This window comes from Lactuca serriola, chromosome 7 (genome assembly GCF_051521515.1).
Source record: "Lactuca serriola cultivar US96UC23 chromosome 7, Lser_US96UC23_V15, whole genome shotgun sequence".
Classification (NCBI taxonomy): domain Eukaryota; kingdom Viridiplantae; phylum Streptophyta; class Magnoliopsida; order Asterales; family Asteraceae; genus Lactuca; species Lactuca serriola.
The window spans coordinates 189,303,960-189,314,300 of NC_136414.1; the positions used below are offsets into that span (position 1 = coordinate 189,303,960).

The 10,341-nt window shown below is 35.3% G+C and overlaps 2 protein-coding genes and 1 long non-coding RNA gene across 3 annotated transcripts; all 3 read right to left on the minus strand.

Moving 5' to 3' along the window:
- Positions 1-390: 390 nt before the first annotated feature.
- LOC145061233 (uncharacterized) lies at positions 391-2,529 on the minus strand. The gene is made up of 2 exons (XR_013687141.1): positions 1,877-2,529; positions 391-588 (listed from the first exon to the last, which is right to left on the minus strand). It is a non-coding gene; the product is annotated as an uncharacterized LOC145061233 (long non-coding RNA).
- Positions 2,530-2,769: 240 nt separating this feature from the next.
- On the minus strand, positions 2,770-4,367 carry LOC145061232 (protochlorophyllide reductase-like). The gene is made up of 3 exons (XM_079008660.1): positions 4,180-4,367; positions 3,221-4,114; positions 2,770-3,127 (listed from the first exon to the last, which is right to left on the minus strand). The coding sequence occupies exons 1-3, from the start codon at positions 4,312-4,314 to the stop codon at positions 2,972-2,974; spliced, it is 1,185 nt and encodes a 394-aa protein (XP_078864786.1). The 5' UTR covers positions 4,315-4,367; the 3' UTR covers positions 2,770-2,971.
- Positions 4,368-5,240: 873 nt separating this feature from the next.
- LOC145061310 (Transducin/WD40 repeat-like superfamily protein) lies at positions 5,241-9,264 on the minus strand. The gene is made up of 7 exons (XM_079008749.1): positions 7,373-9,264; positions 7,213-7,303; positions 6,941-7,098; positions 6,797-6,848; positions 6,638-6,720; positions 6,394-6,487; positions 5,241-6,288 (listed from the first exon to the last, which is right to left on the minus strand). The coding sequence occupies exons 1-7, from the start codon at positions 9,038-9,040 to the stop codon at positions 5,675-5,677; spliced, it is 2,760 nt and encodes a 919-aa protein (XP_078864875.1). The 5' UTR covers positions 9,041-9,264; the 3' UTR covers positions 5,241-5,674.
- Between the last annotated feature and the right edge of the window lie 1,077 nt (positions 9,265-10,341).

Sequence of the window (10,341 nt, forward strand, 5' to 3'; positions counted from 1 at the left end):
GGATTAAATAAAAACGTTTATAGACATAAATGCAAGTACATTAATCACTAAAATTAATATTGCTCGTTGAATACATGATAGAAAACACATAAAATATTCTATATCTAGGTTACAAGAATTTCGATATCACCATTGTCGGGAATGTGTCATCATATATATATATATATATATATATATATATATATATATATATATATATATATATATATAGGGAGAGGTTCAAATGAGAACCATAAAATATTAAGAGCCCTAAGAACCCTAATTAATTAGTAAATATTTATATGATATTATTATTAAACATGTTAAAATCCTAATTTTTTGTGTTTTTGGTACGAAAAGAGCAAACTTATAATTTTTACAGTCTAATATTTTAATTCGTGTATGCTCTCATATTTTAACACAAAACTTATATAAAATACAAATTTACACAGTCTATTTACAATTTAATACAAAAAATTCACAATTTAATACAAACTTTTTTACAATAATTCACTAATTCAAATAAGTCAAAAACTCAAACTCTACCACCACATGCCGCCACCAACCACCTGTATCAACATAGTAGCCGTCATTTCTTCTAAATCAGATCTGTAAATAAAGTCAGACATTAACAATTTAAATACTACATTCACAGTCTAATAAAGCCTATTAATTCACTCATTTTGAATTTAATGCAAAACAATTATAAAGACTAGTGGATTCTTAAAATTTTATACAACAAAAAATAAATATATTCATAAGAAAAATAAGACAAATTTATACATAAATCATTCATATTTTAACACAAATTATAAAAAATTCACAGCAAAATGCAGTCTATTCACAATTTAAACAGAAAATTCATAGTTTAATGCAGTCAATTCACAATTTTAAACACAAAAAATCACAGTTTAATATAGTCAATTTCACAATTTAAATAAATATTCACAGCTTAATGCAGTTAATTTAAAGCTTAAAATACAAAAATCATAACTTAGTAGTTTATTACAATATATTTACAGTTTAATACAGAAAATATATATTCACAACAATAATATCAATTTGAAATTCTCAATACAGACAATTCATAGTTTAATATACAAAATTCACAGCTTAATATAATAAATTCACAATTTAAGACAAAAAAATTTATACTCATATTCATATTTTCAAATTAAAACTTATATTTATACGTTAATATATGAAGACATTTATATGTATTAAATTGTGAATTTAATATATTAAGTCGTGAATAAAATTCACAAAATTCACAATGTAATACACAATTCACAATTTAGTATACAAAATTCACAACTTAATATAATAAATTCACAATTTGAGACAAAAAAAATTATATTTACAACCATATTTTCAAATTAAAACTTAAATTTATACGTTGATATAATAAATACACAATTCACAGTTTACTATATAAAATTCATCAAATACATTATGTGTACCACACAAATTCACAGTTTAATAGAGCTTTTCAGAACACTCACTCACAGTTTAATAATCAGTTTAGGACTCTCATTCATAGTATTTATAACATAAAAACATATTAATTCACACATTCACAGTACTAACTGAAACAAAACTAAACAATAGTTAAAACATTAAAACATCATAGTTCAAAGCTTAAAAAAATCAAAATTCATATTATTTGAGAAAACACTAACATAATAACACACATTTTAAATTCAATTCACAGCTTAACAACAATAAAACATAAAGTGTGAATAAAAATTGATGCAAACATTATAAAAAATATAATAAACATGGATTAACAACTTAATAGTAGAAAAAACTATGTTTAACAAAAGTAAACAACAAATGAGAGATTAGAACATTATATTCACAACTTAACAGAAAAAAAAGTAAACAAATATCAACATACCTGATGTTTTCACCAGAGATCAGAGATAAATAAATTGAGGATATTTAACAGTGTTTAATAGAGCAGCGAAGCAACATAAGTGGTGGTGGTTGACGGCGGTCTCAGATCTGGTCTCAATCTTACCGGAGCTCTATTAGATTTCTTCAGATCTTGTGGCAGCTAGAGTTTCAGCTGCGATCATGCTTCAAAACGGAGAACAAAATACAAATAAACAAAAAAGCTTTAGAGGTTTTAGATGTGGAGAACATGAAGGAAATCAGATCTGAAGGTTTTAAACTAGATCTGAAGGAAATCCAATATGGAATCACGAGCATGAACAACGAAATGACACAAAATTATGGAGATGAAGCAGATCTGGAGGGGTAGTGAAGATACGATGGTGATGACACATCTGGAGGTGATACATGTCGAAGGTTCAACAGTCATTTCGGAATCTCGAATAGATGGCCATATGGTCAGGTATTGATGTTTCACCAGAGATCTGATGTAGATCTAGTCAAATCTGATGTAGATCTAGTGATTTATGGTGTGGATCTAGTAAGATCTGATGTAGATATGGATATTCACTAAGGATTAGAGAAGGAGGTGGTAATCTATGGCTGTAGCAGAAGTCGGTAGAGGAGAAGGAGGTGGATATTCACGCCCCCCCCCCCCCCCCCCCCAACTTGTTGAATCTCGTTATGATGGATCTTGTGGTAACGAGGACGAGATAAAACAAGAAAAATGATTGGCTATCTCCTTCATCAACCAATCAAATAATTTTTTCTATTTTCTCTCTCTACCTCTTAACATGATATAACATCTTGGAACACCATTTCCCCATTGATGTTATGGTAGTGTTATGGATGAGGTGACACCAATTTGGTGTTATATCCCGTGCCGACACCCAATGCTCAAGTTTTATTATTGCAGAAATATTTTTCTGTTTTTTTTTATCCAAAGAAGAAGGTGAGTGATTCCCTTTATTGAAACTACACTAAATTTACATGGAAAAGAAAAACTTAAAATTCGCCAAATTCCTACACTCACATAGCAACTTTGCAAGCTGCAACCAGACCTTCCTTCCTATCTTCATCAATGGAAGTCTTCAAGAATTCAAGCCAACCCCACAAGCTTCTCACTTATCTCCCACACCTTACGAGCTTTACTCACATCACTTGCTTCTTCAGACAACTGGTTCTCAAAAGAAGCAGAATCCTTGTTCCAGCTCCAATACACACCAGACTTCGTCAAACTTGGATCACTCACAACCTGCACCATAAGTGATTAATTTCATTATTATACAAAAATGGCAAAGAAACAAGCACCCTTTTGAAGGATTAATCTGAATCTTTATTCAATTACCTGTGCAAGTCGTTTACCGGATTCTTCCTCGGAGACATACCCTTTAGTGATGAACTTCTGGAATGGTGGAAACAACAACCGGAAAAGTGGAATGTGCTCCCGGAACAACCCGGTGGTGGCAATGCAACCGGGGTATAACGATGCAAATGTGATGCCGGTTTCTTCATGGTATCGCCGGTGGAACTCTTGCATGGTGAGCATGTTACAGATCTTACTATCTTTATACGCTTTTGCACCGTCGAAATCCCCGCCGTCAATCATGGTGGAACTGTTTAACCCGCTTAAACCACCGGCTAAACCTCTCATGTCACCTAGGTTTGCTTTCGGTGGTACATTTCCGGCCAAAGTGTTTGTGTTTCCGGTGATTGATCCGACGATGATGAGTCGTTTTGATGGGTAATCGGATTGTTTCATGTCGTCGAGTAACATTCGAGAAAGAAGGAAGTGACCGAGATGATTGATGCCGACGCTGAGTTCAATTCCGTCGGCGGTGAAGCTGGGTTCTCTAGCCGTTGGTTGATACACGGCGGCGTTGCATACCAGAACATCCAGTGGTCTACCGGATTGTTTGAAGTTGTTAACAAACTGTCGAACACTGTCGAGAGATGCAAGATCTAAATGCATCACTGTGTAATTCTCTTTAGACATTCCGACTGATTTCGCTGCTCGTTCTGCTTTGAGAAAATCTCTACACGCCATTATCACATGCCACTTCCCGGATTCCGCCAACGCTTTAGCGGTGGCTAAACCTAAACCAGATGAAGCTCCGGTGATGATCACACTGCCTTTTCTCAATGTCTTCTTCCTCTCCGGTGCAGCACTGCTCACCGCCGGCGCCTGAGTCGTGGTGGCTACAGCTTGGGTTTTGATTCTCAACACTTTTCTTCCAAATTCCTGCAAGAATCTAATGGTAAGTACACTTCCGATATCAACACATTCAAGATTCTCTTTTATCATACCTTGCTTCGTGTTCTTGATGCCGATGAGGTGAAACTGAGTTGACGGTGGTCGGAAAGTGAAACTCCGAAGAGGGTTGAATCCTTGAAAGATGCATTTGTCTTGTGAACGGAGAAAGATGTTGCTTGTAGAGCCATTAATGCTGATGTGGGTTTGAGAGGGAACTGAATTGAATTGAATGAATATTGATGATGAATTAATTTGGGTATAAATAGTGGTGAAATTGGTAAGCTTTTGTTTTATCTTTACCATTTTTGGTAATTGAATTGGATAATTCTATGTTTGTTGTATCCAATCAAAGAAGAGAATCTAGATTACAGTCACATGTATTTTGGGTATAAAAGTAAAAGGATATTAAGGTACACTGCCCAATGCATATATTGGTCATGGGCTTGGAATGGGAGCTCAAAGAAAGGATAAAATACATATTTAAATATTATTATTTTTTCACGTGATTAATAACATAAAAACATGTCGTTTTTTCGTTTCTAGTCCCACTGTTTCATTATATTTTTGGGTTTCGCATGTTATGAGTTTGTTCGATTTTATTAACCAATCATATATTAGGTCTACTGTTTAAAACCCGATATATTCATTGATAATGATCCGTAATTTAACCTTTCACTAAATCTTTAGGACGAGTTTACATATAGTTTACCATTTACAATATAATAAATCTTCATAAAAATACAATAATTAAAATATATTTATTTGGAACACATTTTAAGAATCGTTTAATAATTACCGATGATTGTAATAACATCTTATCAGACACAAGAAACTTATCTTATCCAATAAAAAGCATATTAGAAATTATAGAACAGAATCAGAGGCTTCGAATATCAAATAGTCTGAATATAACTAAATGAGATGTATCTAATCTTTTTACCAATAAGGTATCAAAGAACCTCTTAGATTCCTTTTATAACGTAAAACGCAACTCACTTTTCTGTTTTCCACTTGCAACAATGTAAAGACAACTAGTTACTTTATTCTTAAAACAGAAACTAATCAAAATCGGGAACAATAGGACCAATTAAGATTGAAAAACATTTTAACTGTATACACAAATCAAGAATTCATTGATTTCCACCAACACAAACATAAGTTAAAAAAATAAGAAGATACACAGACGGAATACACAAGAATCAAATCGTAAAAAAAAAAAAAAAAATACAAATTAATATCTCCAAGTCTACAATTCCTCAACACTTTCTAAACTCTCAACCGTATTCTTCCCCTTTTTTTCTTCCTTTTTTTTTGTTATTTTCCTTAAAAAAAAAAAAAAAAAAACCTCTAAATTTTTTTTTTCTACTCGAACCGGCTCCTTCACCAGTCCCGAATTTAAACAGCCAAAAAAAAAAAAACACGAATCCTCTCTCTCCTGCTAATATTACAATCATCGAAGCTATCTGTACAACCATCCAATCCACATCCACACAAACACCCAAATCATGGTTATATATATATATAATTTCCATTTCCCCCCCTTTTTTTTTATATCCTCACTGGCGTTCCAAAATTCTGGAACGTTCTAATCTCCCCCCGAAGTCCAGCTGTCACAATCACCATCCCCCACGCCGACTTCCCCGGGCCCACCCCGTTTGAAAAGTCAACACTCGTCCTTGGACTTTGACCCCGATTCTTAGTTCCTAAAACAAGCCTTTCCTCCGGCCACGTGGCCGATATCCTATCGAAAAAATAACCGTTTGTAGCACTCGTTATCGTCCCATTAACCGGACTGTTAACAGACGTTAATGGTGACCCGTCGGTCCCGTTACTTTCGTTTTCCGGTGTCGGCGGGTGGTGGTGGTTGGCGGTGGCGGCGGTGGTGTTGGTGGTGGTGGTGGTGGTGGACCCCACCGCCACGTCCAGCTCACCGGAAAAGTTGTAACCCCAATCGGTCATTCCAGGCCACGGGATTGCCATTGATACGTCTTGACAGTGGAAGTGTTCGTATGATTGGGTGACTGTTACACCTTTTGTCCGGCTGGCACGTGAGTCACCCTCATGTTTCCACACGTACACATTCGAATCCTCGCTGGCGCATACCACATATCTCCCATTTGATGCCAGGTAGGCGCTGATTTGGCTGTTTGTATTTCGAAACCCTGTAGATAGATAATAGACCAAGATTAAAGGGACCGAAAGTTAAGAATGAGTTTGGGAGGATATAAATTGCAAATTTGAGTAAGCGTAGGGGCCAAATTTGTAACCTTTGAATTTGTGAACCAATTCTTCACCATCAACAACCCGAACTCTTGAATCTGCAGATGTGATGAGCACTTGTGTTGAACTGCCTGGAGCAAACTGTATAAAAATAGCAACATACTTTTTACTCTTTTTAACAATATAAACAACTTTTTTACTAATAATAGCAATTGCATTTCTTTACTAATTTTAGCAATATTCAAAATAAGATATATTAGCATTTTAAAATTTTCAGGTTATATATATTACCTGAAAACCAGTGATTTTTTTATGGTGGGGCTTCTTTTTCTTATTTTGTAGGTTGATCTGACTCTTCTGCTGTAACTTATTTTCTGGAAAATATAAAATATTTATTAAAAGAAGACCCAAAAAAAAAAGGGAAGAGAGAGGAGATTCATAGTTTCATACCAGTTGTGTTGTATAAACGACAGCTGCCCTTGTATGAACCAACTAGTGCACCCTTTAATAATTAATAAAAAGATTATTTTAATATTTTTTATTAAACTTTGAAAAAAAATATAAATAGAAATATAATAATTTATGGGTGACAACCTGACCATCTGGTGTATAGCAAGCAGCAGTGACCATTTCATGCAAATCATTCCAATCAACAACTTGTCTATCAGGAATGCTCCATATTCGAACTTTTGCATCTAAAGATCCACTAATGAAGTATCTATCATCAACAGGATTAAACTGTATGCAAGTCACTGTATATCAACATTCAACAGCAATAACAAATAAAAAAAGTTATAAACTTGTCTGTAAATAGCAACAACATAAAGTCATAAACAAACATGAGTAGTTTTAATTAATTTCCTTACCATAATCACTGTGAGAGAAGATCTTCAAACAAGATTTGCTGGACAATTGCCATAATCGCACAGTTTTATCCATGGAAGATGAAAGCAAATGCTGACATGGAAATATGGAAGTTAATGTTAATGATTGTAATTAAAAAGATGCTAAAAATGTTTTACTAACCTGAGATTTGGACCATGAGAGGTCAAGAACATCATCAAGATGTCCATTGAAGGAACAAAAAGGTTTTTCTGAAAGGGCAAACATGGTATCTGGTATGGAGATATGATCCAAGCTTATGGATTTTCTGCTTATGGATAACCTTCCTCTTCTCTTCTTTTCAGGTATACTTGTGTCTAAATTTGAAGACAATGAGGTTGGTTCTGGAGATCCATTTGACATTAATAACACATTCAGATTTCCATCTTCTTGTTTATCAAATAAAAGATCGCCTTTTCTATCTGAGCTAACAACTTGCCATACATGGATTGAACAATCTTCACCAGCACTAGCAAGATATTTACCATCCAAACTGAACTTAATGGTCCAGATTGAACCATTGTGGGCTTGAATCTCTTGGCTTTTATAAAGAGCTGAAAGATCTTTATGTGATTTCCCATATTGTTTAACCCTTACTCTTTCTGGACCATGGAAGGAAACATCTTGACTATCATCAGTTGCAGAGCTTGATCTTCTTCCACCTTTTTCTGATGATGTGTCTCTCTCATCACTGCTTCTTCTCTCTTTATGACCTGTAACAGAACTGGCGACATTCTTGATGCTCTTCAACCAACTCCCTTTCTTTTTGGATTTAGATCCACTCCCACCACTGGAATTACCATTTGAATCAGGCAAATCGCTGTTTCCAGCTTCAACGTTCTGTCTTCTCATTAATTCTTGAACAATCGGTGAGTGGCCAACACACATTTCGAATTCTTCCATGGTTAAATGCCTACCTGTTCCAACTTCCTTAAGGTTTTCACACATTCCATCTTCTCGAACTTCATGAACTACAAACTCCTTTCCGTTGTCGAGATTTTTGATTGTACAAACTGCTGCATCATCGCCTTCCCTACCAGTACCACAATCCAAATCCATCCCTGTTGCATCGCCGTCATTGCTATTGACATTCGAGGAAATGTCGAACTTAATAATCTCCTCGCTACGCCTAAGGATTTTACCGGTTGGAGGTTTACTAGGCGAAGCAGCGTTAGCATTGATGCTTGGCGATTTAGCTAGAACATGTTTATCAACGATATTATTTACAGTTGCTGATGACGCGGAATCAACCGCTGATGAAGATAATGAATTAATTAAAAGAATTTCTTGCCGCGAATGCGAATTAGAATTAGAATCACGGTGTTCATGATCGGCGGATTTGGATCGGATGATTACAGGGTTAGAACCAGAAACTTGATGAGCTTGAGTAGTAGCATCAGTGTCTAAATGATCTGCCGAGACAGACTTACCAAGCTTTAAGTCGGCGGCAGACGAAACGGATGAAGACGGTTTATGTCTAGAGACGGAAGAAGGTTCGCGGCTAAGTCCCATCTGCCTGAGCAACCGCAACCGGCGTTCTTCGACTGACGAAGGCTGTGAGATCCAGACATCGTAGTTACCGGTAACCCCCATTGGGAATTTAGGGATCGATAAGGTACGTCCGGAAGCATTATTGCTAGGACTAGTACTGCAATTGGGATCCCTCAAGTACGCCTCGCTGTCATCTTCATCATCTGAACAAGAAGAAGAAGAAGACGAAGAACACGTCGCTGACGAAAGTATGCGATCAAGAGACTCGTAGAAACAGTCGTTACCGTTGTCTTCTTCGTCCTCGTTGCCAGATTTGCTCATCGTTCGGGCATTCCCATCTGAAAATGAAAATGCCCGCCGTGGATCCGATAGGAACGGCTAGTCAAAACAGCTGACTGAGAAAGAAGGAGATCGGAGAAAGTGCAACTCAGATCCGACGGGGGGGACGAAGGAGAAGTACCGGGGGGAGAAAACGATGTCGTGTTGGAGTATTGTGTGTCGTTACTGGGAAGAGAGGAAAAGGGGGGACGGGGGGTTGGGGTTTGGTTTGGTTTGGTTTGTGTTTATGTGATGACCACCGCAACTCTAAAAATAAAAAATATAATTAAATAGTAATAAATAAATGTTTGTACAATTATTTGCATATGCATTTGTGAGAGAACCTTTCAAGCTAAATTGTATTGTCTCCATCCTATAAAATATATTTAAAGTTTTTGATATTATATTTAATACATGATATAACAAAAATGTGTATATTTGTAATAAAAACCAATTAATTTTCAATTTACTTAAAAACTTCTATTTCTTAATAAAACCAAAAGGTTAACCCGAACCGGATGAACCCGGACCCGGAAAACCCGAAACCGGTTAACGAGATTTTTTAGAACCAAAAACCGACCGGTATATAAGAACCGGTTCCGGGTACAGTACCGGGTAAAGTCGGTCTAGAACCAAAAAACCCGGAAACATCAAAGTGGGTAGGATGGAACTAGATAAAATGGGTTTAGAACCGAAAAACCCGAAAAAAAACGGATTTTTTTGGTATTTACTTACTATTTAGTTGATTGAACTTTGAAAATTTTCATATTGATATCCCAACTTTGGGGGACTGTAACTCATTGAATATGAAACCAAAATTAACAAATGTATAGTCTAAAATCATGTATAAACTCTAAAATACACTCTGGAAAAACTCGCATGTCAATCCAACTTTAAACGAATGAGATATGCATATGTTAACATATTCACAGAATACAAAGTACAAAAACAAATAGTTAAAAAGTTGAAAATTTTCAGTTTTGATATCCCGACTTCGGAGGACTGTAAATCATTGAATATTAAACCAAAAATGACAAAATTATATTCTAAACTCATGTACAAACTGTAAACTACAAATTGGAAAAAACCACATGTCAATCCGACTTTAAACGAATCAGATATACATGTTTTAACACATTCACCGAATATAAAAAAACTGAAAAACAAAAAACTTCTAGTTTTGATATCTCGACTTTGGGGGACTGTAAGTCAATGAATATAAAACTAAAATGGCAAATTTATAGTCTAAAATCATGTACAACTATAAACTACATGTTGGAAAAACCCGCATGTTAATCGGAGTT